Raw genomic sequence first — 17,084 nt, 5'->3', positions numbered from 1 at the left:
TGGGAAAAGGCCCGGCGGGCAAATGTTTGCTGGAATCCTGCACGCTCGGGCCTACACACGACCGAACATGTCTGCTGAAACTGGCCCGCAGACCAGTTTCAGCAGACATGTTTGGTCGTCTGTACAGGGGCCTTAGAGGTGTATTTCTAAAAAAATTGCAGATCGAGTCACCTTGTGAAACTTTATTCTGTGCGAATGGGTGCAAAATGTTATTAGGAGCGCCTGGTGCTGCTTTCGGGAATTTACATCTGTATAGCAGGCTGCAGCCATTCAGGTCTATAAGGGGAGCTACTGGGCACCAAAATACACTTCTTTGTTTACACTGTACTACTGGAGAAGACACTCGTTTGCATGAGCCCCTAGGTTATTATCCCTCCAGGTCAAATGTTTTTCATTCCTAATGATTTCAATCATTGGAACTAAGGGCCAGATTCACAGAGCAGATACGACGGCGTATCTCCTGATACGCCGTCGTATCTGTTGTTCTATCTATGCGACTGATTCATAGAATCAGTTACGCATAGATAGCCATAAGATCCGACAGGTGTAATTGTTTTACACTGTCGGATCTTAAGATGCAATACCGCGGCCGCCGCTGGGGGGAGTTTGCGTCGTAAACCAGCGTCGGGTATGCAAATTAGGAGTTACGGCGATCCACGACGGTTTTTCGTGTTCGCTACGTCGCCGCTAGTCTAGTTTACCGTCGCAAATTTAGTAGTCGTTTGGGTGCCCTAACTTTACAAAGCACACGTATGTGCTGTATAAAGTATGGCCGTCGTTCCCGCGTCGAAATTTATAAATTCACGTCGTTTGCGTAAGACGTCCGGGAATCCGAAAATACGCTACGCACCTCGCCGTTCGAAAATATGACGTCACTTCGCGCAAAGCACGGCGGGTAATTCAAAAGGGAGCATGCGCAGTAGGTCCGGCGCGGGAGCGCGCCTAATTTAAATGGCACACGCTCCTTTGAATTACGCGGGCTTACGCCGGAGGCCGCCGGCGTAGCTTTCATCGCAAGTGCTTTGTGAATCAGGCACTTGCGATGAAAACTTGCGGCGGTGTAACGTATCTACGATACGTTACGCCGCCGCACTTCAACCTGAATCTGGCCCTAAGTATTTATTTCCTCTGATAATCAGCTCCATCTAGTGGCCCTAATGAAGTATTTTTTCGATTCACTCAGTCCTACATGAATGAAAAATATTCAAATTGGAAAGAAGAAAGCCTAATAAAATTAGATTTTGGAACCACAAGAAAAAAAAAGAAAGGGCGCACTGATCTAGTGCATTATCCTAAAACCATATTTTTTTTTTTTAAGTGGTAAGTAATATACTCACAAAATCACAATTGAGTTGAAGCTCATCACATGGTACAGCATCAAAGTTCATTGCATGCTACAACATAATTCAGTCTAAAGTGCATCACAATCTAGGGCAGGAGGTGAAGACCCAATAGGCTAATGCGTTTCAAGGTTTAACCTCTTGGCTCATCCTGAGCGGACTTACTTCCGAGTGCAGGAGAATTTGTGTTTGTAACATTAGATTTGCCCCCATTCACACAAAACAAATGTACATGCAGTTTCATAGGATGAATAACTTTTTGAAAAAAAAAACACCCATTATTGTATGCAAACCCTAACAATAAACATTCTCTTATTTGATCTCTTTTGGTCTGTTAAAGATACTATTAAAAATGTTTTTGTTATGTCTGCTATATAAGTGCAAAATGTACCTGTTGATTTCCAGAAAACATGTGAGTTGATCAGTGATGGGGCAAAGTCCTTTAGTACGCAAGGTAAAATGGAAAAAGCGCACCCCCTCTCAAGAGCTGGGAACTAATTCAACGGTATAGCATAGATCCCAACTGTCCCTGATTTGGAACAAAGTCACTCTGCCCCTCGTTCCTCCTCATTTGTCCCTCATTTTGCTCTGATCTATAGAGTTGTATACAAAAGGCCCTTTTTATCTTTCAAAAAGTGTTTGCCAGTGCTAAACCTTTTATCCAATTTCTAAATGTCTGCATTTGCAAATTTCAAAAGTTAGTATAAAGGAATAGTAGTGGTAAAAAAAAGTACTTGTGGGTTTAATTTTTTTTTGTATAATTCTCCTTTAAGGAGGGCGTGGCAGGGGGTGTGTCCTATGCCCACATTCCTTTGCTAATAGGTGTCCCTCATTCCCATCTCAAACATTTAGTAGGTATAGTATAGATTGCAGGCCCTGCCCATTTTGCACTCCTTTCCTGCTGAAAAAACCCAAGGTATGGGCATATTGGGGGCCCTCCCAAAGCCTCAAAATATGGGTGTTCCCATGGGTGGCTGTCCTAGTCTAGCCATTGAGCTGGTAACTTCTGTGTTCTCTGTCTGTGAACAAGAAGGGGTTAAGGAGATAGAAAAGGGCGGAGATGAGGAGGGGTCTGTGTTCTTTGTAATCTATCAGAAAACAAGTAGGCAGGGCTGACACCACGTGCTTAGAAATTTTTAAGCTGTGTTTTCATTTCAAAGATGAAAGTAGGAACACATTATATAGGAGGTTTAAAAAAAACAGGGAAAGAAAGACATGACCAGGTAATAAATGTTCCATTTCGCATGTTTTTTTTTTTTTCTTTTAGTTAAAAGTGAGGATGAAGATGGATGTCACACCCATGGTAAAGGAAGCGATGATGCAAAAGATGTTAAACGCTCAAAAAGACCAAGGACAATACTGACCACACAGCAGAGAAGGGCATTCAAAGCATCATTTGAGGTGTCTTCCAAGCCATGCAGAAAGGTAGATGCAATCTAGCAAATATTTGTTGTAATAGGGTTGTGAAAAAAATACATCTGCATTATCCTAGGTGTTACTTACCTTTGCTGCTGTTTGAAACTAAAGCAGCTCAAAGTGATCCCACTTACGGTTTGCATGAAGAAATTCTCTCTTGGAGGAGAGAATTGGGGAGAACATAGCCTAATGCCGCGTGCATACGGTCCAAATTTCCGACAAGAAAAGTTCGATGTGAGCCTTTGGTCGGAAATTCCGACCGTGTGTAGGCCCCATCGGAATTTCTAACAGCAAAAATTTGACAGTTGGTTCTCAAATTTTCCGACGTATGCAATTCCGACGCGCAAAAAAACACACATGCTTGGAAACATTGAACTTACTTTTTCTGGGCCCGTCGTAGTGTTGTACGTCACCGCATTTTTGAGGGACAGAATTTTGTGTGACCGTGTATGCAACACAAGTTTGAGCCAAAATTCAGTCGAAAAAAAAAATCAATTTGTCGGAATTTCTGATCATGTGTACGCAGCATAATAGCATCATAACATTTGATTTTGCCCCCATTCACAAATGTACATGCTGTTAAAGATATTATTGAAATTGTTTTGTTATATCTGTGAAAAAACACCTGGCTGTCATGGGCCCCCAGCCCCCCATTTTACTTACCTGAGCCCATTCACCTGCTCTGTGCGTTCACGGCGTCCTCTTCTCCACGGAGTCGCTGCATTGATTGGATAGATTGATAGCGCAGCCATTGTCTCCCGCTGCTGTCAATCAAATCCAATGACGCGGCCACTGGGGGTGGGGCCGAGATATAAACTCGGTGGCTATGTACACCAAGTGTATGACACAGGAGCATGCTCGCAAGGTAACCCCCTCGGGAGAGAGCTTCCCAGAGGGGGTTAGCTATTGCGGGGAGAACAGGAGGATCAGGGCCACTTTGTGCAAAAAGAACTGCACAGTGGAGGTTAGTATGACATGTTTGTCATTTAAAAAAAAAATTAACCTTTACAACCACTTTAATGCACAACCGTACTTTTCCATTCGTGGTAAAGTGATAGGCTTAAATAGCTGGCCCTTCCACTCACTCCCCTGTTTCACCTGTACCAGTGGGGAAGCTAGACATTATTTCACCCGGGGCAAAGAATCAGTTCGGTGCCCCCCCCCTTTATGGGACAAAATTAGGCAGAAGTGAGAAACTCCCAGGCCATAGCTGTTGAGTCAGCTGTCTGTCCCCTCCCCCATGCTCCTCTGTCGTCCCCCATGCTCCTCTGGTACTCCCCCTGCCTCTTTGTCCCCCCCCCCCCCCTGGTGAGTGCTGTGGGGAGGGAGAGGAGGTGAGCGATGCGGGAAGGGAGAGACAGAGGAGCAGAGGGGGGCGACGATCCGCTATCACTGAAGCCAGCCCACTGAGCCACCGGCCCACCGGGAAACTCCCTGTAGTCCCAATGGCCAGTCCATCCCTGCCTGCAGGGGCTCCTCCGAAGTCCCTGTGTAATGTATGGTCAACTCTATACCAGAGCTTACACAAGCTTAAAGCAGATCTATTACCAGTAAAAAAAACATGTTCAATCCCTCAGGAGTCCCTATGCACATAGCACTTGTCCACAAGCAATGAGTTTACATTTTTGAGAGGTGTTTTCTGGCAGAAAAAAATGCAAAATGCTCCTAAATGCCTGTACAAAAATGCTTTAGGCCTCATGTACACTGCTGCTGGTAAACGGACGTTTAGGAGCAGTTGGGCATTTTTTTCAACTGCTCCTGAACTCTCCTCTATGTTATCCTATCTGTCCATGTACACAGGGTCGTTTATAGTCATTTCTAGGCAGTTGAGTTTAGAGGCTTTTTTTAGAAAGCAAAAAAATGAGTTCAGACGCTGAGTTTAGAGGCATTTTTAAGCACCAAACGCTTCTAAACACTGCAAAACGTGGCTAAACGCAGTAACTCGCGTAACCAGGCGCCCTATGAGTTAATGCTAGCGCACAAAAAGGGCTCCACAGCTAAATTTTTTAAAATTTGGCATGAATGGATCACACATCCTAGAGTTTCAAATTTTTGGAAAAAAAGAACTATTGAACTTGTTCTCTCTAAGGTACTGTGATTAAGGTAACTTCCAACCATTTTCTTTTTCCTTCTTTCTCTTTCTCATACATTAAGGGGTTGTAAAGGTTTGTTTTTTATTTTCTAAATAGGTTGCTTTAAGCTAGTGCATTGTTGGTTCACTTACACTTTCCTTTGATTTCCCTTCTAAATGTTTTTTTCTTTGTTTTCTTTGTCTAAACCCCTTTAACCACTTGCTTACTGGACACATATACCCCCTTCCTGCCCAGGCAAAATTTCAGCTTTCAGCACTGTGGCGCTTTAAATTAAAATTGTGCGGTCGTGCGACGTGCCTCCCAAACAAAATTGACGTCCTTTTTTTCCCACAAATAGAGTTTTCTTTTGGTGGTATTTGATCACCTTTTATTTTTTGCGCTATAAACAAAAAAAAGAACGACAATTTTGAAAAGAAAACACAATTTCTTTGCCCGAGATGCCGATGTGCGTGCCTGGCGGCCACGATCTCCGCCAGGTACCCACGATTGGCAGTGACAGAGCAGGGACGTGGAGCTCTGTGTGTAAACACAGAGCTCCATGTCCTGTCAGGGAGAGGAGACTGATGCTGTGTCCCTTGTGCATAGGAACACAGCATCGGTCACCTCCCCCAGTCAGTCTCCTCCCCCCACAGTAAGGCCCCATACACACGAGAGGATTTATCCGCAGATACGGTCCAGCGGACCGTTTCCACGGATAAATCCTCTCAAAGAAATCCGCTGATTTCGATGGGATGGAGTGTACACACCATCCCATTGAAATCCGCGCGGAAATCCTCTGCCGATGACGTGTCGCGCCGTCGCCGCGATTATGACGCGGCGACGGGCGCGACGCTGTCATATAAGGAATTCCACGCATGCGTCAAATCATTACGACGCGTGCGGGGAATCCCTTTGGACGGATGGATCCGGTAAGTCTGTACAGACGAGCGGATCCATCCGTTGGAATGGATTCCAGCAGATGGATATGTTGTGCAGCACAACAAATATTCGATCTGCTGGAATCCATCCCAGAGGAGATTTCTCCGCGGAAACAGATCCGCTGGCGTGTACACACCATAGGATCTATCCGCAGAAACCCATTTGCTGGGATTTATCTGCGGATAGATTCTATCGTGTGTACGGGGCCTTAGAATCACTCCCAGGATACACATTTAACCCTTTCCTCACCCCCTAGAGTTAACCCCTTCCCTGCCAGTCACATTTATACAGTAATCAGTGCATTTTTATAGCACTGTTTGCTGTATTAATGTGAATGGTCCCAAAAATGTGTCAAAAGTGTCCGATGTGTCCGCCATAATATCGCAGTCCTGACAAAAATCACAGATCGCTGTATTACTAGTAAAAAAAAAATAATACAAAAAATGTCAGAATTTTGTAGCCACTATAACTTTTGTGCAAACCAATCACTATACGCTTATTGCGTTTTTATTTTTTACCAAAAATATGTAGAATACATATCGGCCTAAAAATTGGATATTTATTATAACAAAAAGTAAAAAAATAGTGTTTTTTTTCAAAATTGTCACTCTTTTTTTTGTTTATAGCGCAAAAAATAAAAACCACAGAGGTGATCAAATACCACCAAAAGAAAGCTCTATTTGTGGGAAAAAAAGACATAAATTTTGTTTTCGGAGGCACGTTGCACGACCGCGCAATTTTAATTTAAAGCGATGCAGTGCTGAAAGCTGAAATTTTGCCTGGGCAGGAAGAGGGTATATGTGCCCAGTAAGCAAGTGGTTAATACTCAGTTGTGATGTGATGTTACTTGTATATCAAGACATCGCTTGTATATCAAGTCACAATGTATTAAAAAATTTAGCTTGTCTTGCAAAACACTCTCAAACCAAGTTACTCTCAAACCAAGGAGTTACTGTATATGTATTTCTGTGATAACACTTTCAATATGTAACTGAATTATTCTTGTTTTACATTTGAATATTCAAAAAAAAATCCTTAAAGGTAAAAGAAATGCTGTGTTTGATATGTATCAATATTCATAAATGTATCTATCATTGATACCAAAATACGTATTTTTGTATTGTGCAGGTGAGGGAGACACTGGCAGCAGAGACAGGGCTGACTGTTCGCGTTGTTCAGGTTTGGTTCCAGAACCAGAGAGCCAAGGTACAATGGACCAAAGTGTAACTCTAAAATTCCACTTTTCCTTCTATATGAGGAAATATATCAAATTAAAATATGTAATCTAGCCTAGATGGAACCAAGTATTCCAGAACTTGCCACTCCGCTTCCCACTCCCACTCAGTTTTAATTCATCCCAAAGGTGTTCTATCGGGTTAAGGTCAGGACTCTCTGCAGGCCAGTCAAGTTCCTCCACCCCAAACTCGCTCATCCATGTCTTTATGGACCTTGCTTTGTGCACTGTTATGCAGTCATGTTGGAACAGGAAGGGGCCATCCCCAAACTGTTCCCATAAAATTGGGAGCATGAAATTGTCCAAAATGTCTTGGTATGCTGACACCTTAAGAGTTCCATTTACTGGAAGCCCAAACCCTGAAAAACAACCCCACACCATAACCCCCCCCCCCCCTCCACCAAATGATTTGGACCAGTGTACAAAGAGTCCTGACCTAAACACGATAGAACACCTTTGGGATGAATTAGAGTGGAGACTGTGAGCCAGGCCTTCTCGTCCACATAAGTGCCTGACCTCACAAATGCACTTCTGGAAGAATGGTCAAACATTCCCATAGACACACTCCTAAACCTTGTGGACAGTCTTCCCAGAAGAGTTGAAGCTGTTATAGCTGCAAAGGGTGGACCAAATTTCGCAAGAAAGGGCAAAACTTACATTAGGAATCCCAGTTCATTAGAATATCAAAACTTGCAGTTTCAGCTTACAATAGACTTAGAGTGTGTCTAAAACCAAACCTTTTCTTTATTTTGGATAAAAAGGTGAGGGGTTAAAACTCCTGTCAAATGTATTGCTGTCCGTGTCACTGCCAGTTTGATCCACATTATCTATTATAATGTCCTTGGCGACAACTGTCTCTATGACTGAAAGTCAGGGCTCAAGTCCTGCGGAAACACGTGGGAACGGAGTTCCTGCACTTTTTTCACAGCAGGAACGCAGTTCCCTTTGCAGGACTAGAGCAGCCGAGCCGCCCGAGACAATCCTTCACTAAGCGGCAATGCCCAGCTCGAGTCACTGTCAGGGGCAGGCGAACCTTAGTAATTCTTTGTTACTGGCCGCTTCCTGTATATGGATTAATCGGGTGGTGTGCGGGTATTCCGTCACTTCCTCGATGAGCGTATCATTTTTTTTTTTTTGGTGGGGGAGGGGATCTTGGGTGGGAGTTGCCACACTTTTTCCCCCAGGACTTGACCCCTGCTGAAAGTGATGAAAAATCCACAATTTTGAGCTAGAACTAGCACAGAAATAGAGAGAAATGTTTATAATGGGGACAACAGACTAAAAAGGTATTTACTTTAGAGAGATTTCCTCTCACTTCCTGTTGTGTCTACAGGACAGGAAGTGAAAGGGAAACAACCACAGTTGGACACGGATGACAAAAACATGGATAGGAATTTTAACTATTCTTTACTCCACTTTTATCCAAAATATATTTAAAAAGTTTTAACTTTAAATACACTTCAATTATACTTGCCTAAATATGCCAAAAATCATTATTTATAGCCCCTTGGATTTAACTGCTCATATCTATACTCTCTCTGTGCAACCACTTCTTTTTAGATGAAGAAGATAGCACGGAGGCAGCAACAACAAGACCACGACCAGCTGGCAACACAACGCCTGGGATCCACCTGCAGGAACCGTAGGAACAGCAGACAAAGCAATGAAGACAGTGAAGGTGAGAAAAGATCATGCACACAGAGATTTAATAGGAATTTATATGTCTAGTGTAAATTTCGCAGGACTTCCCTGCACAACCTGCCATACAAGTCAATGGCTGTATTTATAGGGCACTGTATTGAATTCCTTTGCAAAATACAGGTACACTAGATCCACAGGCCTTCCCCTGTCTAGATGGCAGCTCACTTCATCGTAGAATGTTAACAGATTGGTCTGGCAAGAGCGACCTTTCGTAAACCCATGCGGATAACTACTTATGATATTTTTTTCTTCAGTACATTTTTGGATATAGTCCTTAATTATCCCCACCAATAATTTATCAACGATTGATGTTAGGCTGACTGGCCTGTAGTTTCCAGGGATTTGTCTCTGTCTTTTTTGAATATTGGTACCACATTTTCTTTTCTCCAATCAGCTGATACAAATCCTGTCAATATGCTGTCCGCAAAGATTAGGAATAATGGTCTAGCTATAACCTGACTTAGTTCTCTGAGGACTCTTGGGTGTAAACCATCTGGTCCTGGTGATTTTTTTTTAGTTGTTAATTTATAACAGGGAAGAGGGCCACATGGGCCAACATGGTACAAAGTAAGGCATGAAACAGGATATCATCACATAAACAGAACATGATACAAAATGTCATATCAAACTGAACAGCATTTCTGGCCACAGGGAACATCATGGGGGGAGCACAAGCATTGTAATGTGTCAAACCAGTATCTCTTGCATACCTGGTGTCTGCCCAAGTGCCCACCTGTACTGAGTATTCGGTGAACTTGGTGATTTATTTGTATTAAGTTTATTTAGTCTTTCCTTCACTCCGGCCTCTGTTAGCCACAATGGTACATCCTGGGATGTTTCACTTACAGTACTGACGCGGCCTGTTTACCCCTCCTTTTCCTGCATTAAAAATTAGGAGAAGAAGGCATTTAGTACAGTTGCCTTCTCTGTGTCATTCATAACCATCCTTGTCTTTTATGTGGGCAATGTGCTCTGATCTTGCCTTTTTACTGTTAAAGCGGGGGTTCACCCAAAAATCAACTTTCTGCCATTAGATCCAGCATACTGCTGACATCTGCAGTATGCTGTTTTTTTTTTTTGTACTTATCGTTTTATCAGCCGTTGTTATCCAGCTCCGAGCGGGGATTCCTTCCAGGTATAGGCGTTCCTAAGCCAAGCGGAGTTGATTGACGGGCTGCTAAAGCGCGTCACGCCTTTCCGAAAATACCCGAAGTGACACTCGAGTGTTTACGGCGCCTGCACAGTCAGCTCTACACGGCAGGCGCCGTAAACACCCGAGTGTCACCCGCAGAAATCCCCGCTCTGAGCCGGATAACAACAGCTGATAAAACGATAAGTAAAAAAAAAAAAAAAACAGCATACTGCAGATGTCAGCAGTATGCTGGATCTAATGGCAGAAAGTTGATTTTTGGGTGAACCTCCGCTTTAATGTATGTAAAAAATGTATTTGGATTTTTTTTTACTCTCCTCCGCTATGTGTCTCTCATGATTTTTTTGGCCACCCTGATTGCATTCTTACACTTCCTATTGCATTCCTTGTAGTATTGGAATGCTCGTCTCTATCACCCTTGCATAATTTTTTACATATAGACACACCCCTCCCCCTTTTTTACCTTCCCTGTCTTTTTGATACAAGGAATACCCCTGGATATTTGCCAGCCAATTGTGTGAGCTGTCAAACCAAGTTTCAATTATTCCCACAAAGTTTAAGTCCTCCTCATGTAATAGCAGCTCCAGTTCCTTCGTTTTGTTAGCTAGGCTCCTAGCATTTGTGTAAACCCCTCTTAGCATTTTTATGGGTGCATATTAACTTCCTCTTAGTTTTCCTTGGGCTTTGTTTTTAAATAGTCCTTGCATTCGCCCCAGGATTAGAAGTTATCCCTGTTGACTCCACTATTACCCTGTCCTTTGTTCACTGCCAGCTATTGCTTTCTCTGACCACCAGCCCCCCTATACCTAGTTTAAAAGCCCCTCCAACTTTGTGGCCATCTTTCTTCCCAATAGGGCTGCACCATCCTCATTAAGATGCAGCCTGTCTTTACTAAAGAGCTGGTAATCGACTGAGAATTCAGCCCAGTTCTCCAGGAACCCAAACCCCTCTACACCAATTCCTCAGCCACTTGTTCAGTTCCCTAAGCTCCTGCTTCCTCTCTGGTGTAGCTCAAGGCACAGGTATTATTTCAGATAAAACTACCTTGGAGGTAGTTTTCCTCAATCTATTTCCTAAGTCCTTGAAATCATTTTTTAGGACTCTCCACCTTCCTCTCACTTTTTCATTGGTGCCAAAGTGTACCATGACTACTGGGTCCTCCCCACCCAAAAATCTGTCCACCCTATCAGCGATGTCCCGAACCCGAGCGCCCGGTAAACAACATACCATTCGGCGACCACGCTTTTTCTGACAGATTTCCCTCTCTGTCCACCTAATAATTGAGTCCCCTACTACCAGCACTTGTCTAGCCTTTTCTGTATCTCTACCCTCCTCCTTACTGGAGCTATCACTCCCCTGGCAGCTAAGGGAGGGCACCTGCTCCAGCACTGCCACCCCTGAGCTTATATCCCCAGCATCATACAACGTGGCATATTTGTTGGGGTGTACCAGCTCAGGACTGGCCTCCCTATCACTCTTTCCCCTTCCCCTCCTTCTAGTTGTCTCCTAGCTAACTACCTCTGTCTCCTGTGCCTCCAAATTAATGCGGGACATATAAAATGCATATAAATCTCTGTGTGCGTAAATCCCGCTTCAGGTCCTTTAGAAAGCCTAGAGGAAAATCGTTTTACAGGATTCAAATTTCATGCAAAGATTCTTGCAAACTATCAGTCATGAATCCCATCTTAATGAATGATGCATTTAGCACCTCAAACCTGATGTCCCTGTGTGTTTCTTAAAGCCTTATTCCACATTTCTGACTTCCTTTCACCCCATACCCATATTTAGTGTGCCACATGAAAAACAGTACCAAAACAGTGACGACATAGTCTCCCATCCCCATTCCTGAATCACAGGGTGCTTCTCCTCGCACTCTTTAGTTGTTTTTATATTTCTGTGTAACTGTGCCTGGCTCCATTCAACAACTGTCTCTACATTGTCCATTCTCAGATCCATTTACAGAGATCTATAAATGGAATACTACAAAACTCATCTGCCACCACTGCAGAGGGACTTGTAGTTCTCAAATTTAGCACAACTGTGAATTCTTCACTGCACTTGTAGTTCATTGTTTACTTAGGTTTGAATAGGTATGCTTGTGTGAATGAGGCCCTAAAAATTTATCCCCTTGTGATCTGGTGCTGCTAGCATTCCTCAAAAAGAAGCATTTGAGGAAAGTGCTAGATAGCTCTGGAGAGATATCCTGCTGGTATTGTTATTCTAATCTTAGGGTATTGATGTTGGTGTAAATGATCTGATTCCCGGGCAGGTGGCTTCTACACCCCAGAGGATCTCCACAGTTTCCTGGGCTTGTAGTGTAATGGAAGAAATATTCCTTGTGTTGCTGTTTGCTGCCATGACTATTCTCACTCCACGTCTGGTACCATGTAAATATTTAGCATGAAGTATAAGCAGACAGCATGAGCTTAAAGCACGAACCTGGGGCCAGATTCAGAAACGAGATACAACGGCGTATCTCCTGATATGCCGTCGTATCTCTGAGTGTGGTCAGTCGTATCTATGCGCCTGATTCAGAGAATCAGTTAAGCATAGATATCCCTAAGATCCGACAGGTGTAAGTGTCTTACACCGTCGTATCTTAGGCTGCATAATCACGCTGGCCGCTAGGTGGCACTTCCGTATAGTTACGCGAGGAATATGCAAATGAGCTAGATATGCCGATTCAGAAACGAACTACCCGCCCGCGCATTTTTTTACGTCGTATACGTTCGGCTTTTTCCGGCGTATAGTTACCCCTGCTATATGAGGCGTAGCTAATGTTAAGTATGGCCGTTGTTCCCGCGCCGAGTTTTGAAATTTTAATGTTGTTTGCGTAAGTCGTTCGCGAATACGGCTGTACGTCATTTACGTTCACGTCAAATCCAATACGTCCTTGCAACGTAATTTGGAGCAATGTACACTGGGATATTTTACAGACGGCTCATGCGCCGTTAAAAAAAAACGTAAAAAACGTGGGGTCAAGTAAAATTTAAATAAAACACGCCCCCAACATCCCCATTTGAATTAGGCGGGCTTATGCCGCCGTAACTAAGGGCGCAAGTTCTGTATTCAGAAAGAACTTGCGCCCTTAGTTTCAGACAGATTAGTCTATCTATCTGCCGGCGTAACGTATCTCAGATACGTTACGCCGGCAGATAGATAGACGAATCTATCTGAATCCGGCCCCTGGTCTTTATTCATTAGCATCCATCTTAGAACTAACCACAACTCCCCTCCCCCAGATCACATGACCAAATCTGTTAACTGTTTCCTAACATGCATAAAGAACTAGGCATAACAACTGAACTTGAATTATACATAAAGCATACACATCATCGCAAGCTTAACAGGTAGCTAAACATCCTCGAATAACCTACAGGCACACCTAAGTAGATCTTCTTACCCGATCCTCCGCTCCTTTGTGATGCTAGACCAGTCCCTAAAGCATCTTTCCCCTATGCACTGATGGTCATCAAGACTGAAGTAGGGTCCATAGCTGGATGTGAGGATGCAAAGGGACAGTCCACTGCCTAAGCATTGGGAGTGCTGGGAGAGCATATGATAAGGCAAGTAAAAGTACTTTTACTTTCTTCAGGACTAAACAAGCAGTTAACCCTAACAAACCCCTGCAAATTTCCCAGACTTGATTTTTAAGGAATAGCATTTCTGAGCTCTGCATTTTATCAACCTGACAAAAGGACATTGAGCATGCTATGATGTTCTCGGTGATTAGCGATAACTATTACCATTAATTGCTTTTGTTGTTTAAACCCCCCCAAAAAATGGCATGGCTAATGAGGAACCTCACTTTAGCCTAAAGAGGCAGACTACTTTTCCCTTTCTTTTCCTATCTCCTGTTCTTTGCTTGATTTATTAGATGGTGGCAGTGGTATAGAAGGTGTTATTTTGCCATACTCCAGAATGGTCCAACAGTCTCTTCTTCCATTGGATCAGAGTGTCTTCAATACAGACCTGTACAGACAGGGCCTCACACCTCCACAAATGCCCGGGGACCACCTTCATCCATATGGTGAGTATTTTGAAGTGGCAATTCTTTTATTGGACACTACAGACAATTAATATTCATTCGTAAAGCTCAAGTTGACTTTTCTTTCTGCAACATAATATTCTGAGCATTTTTCCCTTTACAATTTTATTTAAAATGTTATATTTGAACAGAACTAAAGTAAACCTTGTTTGTATCCAAGCTAATCACTTAAAATAAACCCCCTACAATGTAAAAAAAAAAAGCAATCCTGGCATATAAAGGACCTCTTTGGGGTTACTTTTTCTAACAATGCTATTGATGACCAGCTTTAAATAAAGAACAATTAACAATTTAGCATTTATCACTGTATTTTCTATACTTTATGCATCATTCACGAAGATGCTATGGGGGGTGGGGGGGTTCGCAAGTACAGTATAGCTCCTCTTGACATCCAGTGATCCAAAAGCATAACTAAACCCAAATACAAAAATGTTAAATATTGCAGACTACCAGTTCTTAGATGTAGTGGCTGAATTTGTTTTCTTTTAGGTGGGGGGATTTTTTACCTTATTTAGCATGGTATTCTTGTAGAAAACGCACTTTATGTCCCTAGGTTTCTTCGATAACCTCTGCACTGTATCTATGGAGGCAGGAATGGTTGTCACCCAAGCTGAACTTCAAGCATGTCTGTCTTTGATCATCTCATTTACATGTAGATGGGGAGATCAGTAGCATAAAAAAATGATAAGACTGTTTTTTTCTTTCAGTGACAGGGACACATTTCTGGAGACAGGTATTTTCTGTACTTGTTGAAAATGGTCTTAGCCTGAAAAATGAAAACGAATGCAGCCAGCCACCAGATCCAAAGACTAGTAAGCTGCAATAAATTACATTTTTGTTTTTGGGGTTAAGGTATCCATTAACCCCTTCCCATCCAGCCTCAGCGTCGTCGTCCCCCCAATATCCATACCAGACCCCTATCCGAGCAAGCAGCTCGACAAGTCAGGAAAGGGGGGGGTGAACGAGCGCCCTTCCTCCTGGCCCATAGCAAGCCACATGCCCTTAACATGAAGGTAAGGTGCTTTGGGGCAGGGGGGCTCTGCGCCCCCCACCCAAAGTCCCTTGTCCCCATGTTGATGTGACAGCGGACACGTCTGCCGACATCTGTTGCCCTATAGAGAGCAATGGGTGGTCCAATGAAAAACTGACAGGCAGACCCGATCGGCCTGCTGATGTGAAAGGGGCCTAACTGTTTTAAGTAGACACAAATGAACTAGGGGCACCATTGTTTAAGGCAGAGTCCTTTCACACGTCCGCTCCGCTCGTCCGTTTATTACAAGTCCGTTTACAGACTTGTAATACATCCCTATGGGATCGCGTCCGTTAGCGGATGGAGCATCCGCTAACGTCCGCGACCATCCGCGTCCATCAGGATCCGCTTTTGCGGACGGAAGAAAACCCTATTTTTCTTCCGTCCGGCGGAACGGATCGGATGCAGACGGACAGACGGTCCGTCTGCATCCGATTCCCCATAGGGAAGAGCGGAGGAGAGACAGGGCGGTGTGCGGGGACCGCCCTGTCCGCCGACAGCTCAGCGGGGATCCCCGCTGAGCCGACAGACACACACGGAGCGGACACAAAAACGGTCCGCTCCGTGTGAAAGAGGCCTAAATGTGTTTTTAAAGAAAATAACACAGCTTTAAAATATCACAATAAATACAAACATTCAATACACCAAAGAAAACAAAACCCAGTAAACCTAAATAAAGTGTACCTAATCAGTGGAAATGAGAACAACTACCATATTTATCGGCTTTAACACGCACAGGCGTATAACACGCACCCTAACTTTAAGAGGGAATTTCAGGAAAAAAATTTCCACAGCCCCCTGCGTATAACACGCAGGCACAGTTTACCCTCTATTTTCAGGGTAAAAAAGTGAGTGTTATACGCCAATTAATACAGTAACTAACTAAACTAGACTATGTTCGGATGGCAGGTTAAATAGGGCAGTGCAGGATCAGGCTAATGAGCAAGGGATAAGCTAAAATGGGGAGAAGATACACAGGAGCAGGTACAATCAGGTGGCAGCAGGAGCAAGATCAGGAACAGAGGCAGGAACCGAATCACAGGTCAGAGGGAGCAAAGTACATGGGATGAGCAGGTAAAACACTGAGGCATTATGGAATAGTAGAGGAAAGACTTTATATCCTACCATCAGCCAGCATCAGGTGAAGATTATTTGCTCAGATCTGTTGGCTGCTGGGAGACACCTACTGGTGGACAGACACTGGGACTACACCCTTCAGGTCCAGGAACTACAATGCCATAAGCAGGTGATCCAGTTTTTGACACAGGGTTCCTACTATAAATAATGGTAATGTTACCAAAGTTTTTATGATTCGGACCATATTGAACTAGCCTTCTGAATGTACATACAGTCTTCTAACTAAGCGAATTGCTTTATTCCAACAGACACAGATAGTGTTTTCCACGACATGGACAGTGAAGGTTTGAATTATCTTGGAGGATCTTTGCTGACATCTTCAGAAAGCACCAACATACAAGCCCGCATTGGACCCATTGACCGCCTGTACTCCATGCAGAGCTCCTATTTTGCCTCCTGACATGATAAATGACGTGATTTGTGGATGCTTCAGATGGTGTACTGGAAAAATATTTTCACATTTGAAACATGAACTATACTATAAATAGATTTGTCTGTTTTAGGTTTAGTAATAATTTCTATTTAGTCCAAGAACATACTGTACCTATATTGCATGGTGCAAAGATAAATTCACGGCATAGAGCAATGACGTCACCATGTTGCACTTGCACCTGTGATGTAGCCATGGATAAAGAAAATTGGAAGCCTCTATGCATATTCTTGTGGATGCTGAAGCTTCTGTTGATCTCCAAAAGTAGGAATAATGTGTGGAGCCCCCAGAATCCTGAATGCGGGGTAGTGGACAACTTTTCTTGAGCCTTTGCCCAGCCTGCAGGTAGAGAGGCTTTGGTGATGTATTTGAGATTCATTTTCCCTAATCTTACCTTACTATGCATTCACATTGAATTGAACGGAGAAATAATAGAAACATTCACAAACTGATCTCATATTTATCTTGAAGTTGATTTAAACTCTTTTAAAATCTCAGCTGTAGCAATGTTAAAGTAATTTAAAAACGTAAGCTTCAAAATTTTTAAATCTTCATTAAAATGATTTACTTGATGATCCAGTCACAAA

At 43.3% G+C, this 17,084-nt stretch overlaps 1 protein-coding gene across 3 annotated transcripts in view; it reads left to right on the top strand.

Moving 5' to 3' along the window:
• The window catches only part of LOC120933257 (LIM homeobox transcription factor 1-alpha-like), an 81,672-nt gene extending 64,588 nt beyond the window's left edge, over window positions 1–17,084 (top strand). The window contains exons 5-10 of one of the 3 annotated variants that reach the window (XM_040346369.1): window positions 2,608–2,765; window positions 6,896–6,973; window positions 8,562–8,679; window positions 13,730–13,882; window positions 14,608–14,712; window positions 16,316–17,084. In XM_040346369.1, the coding sequence (XP_040202303.1) occupies window positions 2,608–2,765; window positions 6,896–6,973; window positions 8,562–8,679; window positions 13,730–13,882; window positions 14,608–14,712; window positions 16,316–16,467 (764 nt within the window). In that variant the 3' untranslated portion in view covers window positions 16,468–17,084. The remainder of the gene's footprint in view (window positions 1–2,607; window positions 2,766–6,895; window positions 6,974–8,561; window positions 8,680–13,729; window positions 13,883–14,607; window positions 14,713–16,315) is intronic. The other 2 variants (XM_040346370.1, XM_040346371.1) reach the window with 2 other exon arrangements.

This window comes from Rana temporaria, chromosome 3 (genome assembly GCF_905171775.1).
Source record: "Rana temporaria chromosome 3, aRanTem1.1, whole genome shotgun sequence".
In the NCBI taxonomy this organism is placed as follows: Eukaryota; Metazoa; Chordata; class Amphibia; order Anura; family Ranidae; genus Rana; species Rana temporaria.
The sequence above is the reverse complement of the archived record's forward strand: the minus strand, read 5'-3'. Positions and strand labels throughout refer to the sequence as shown.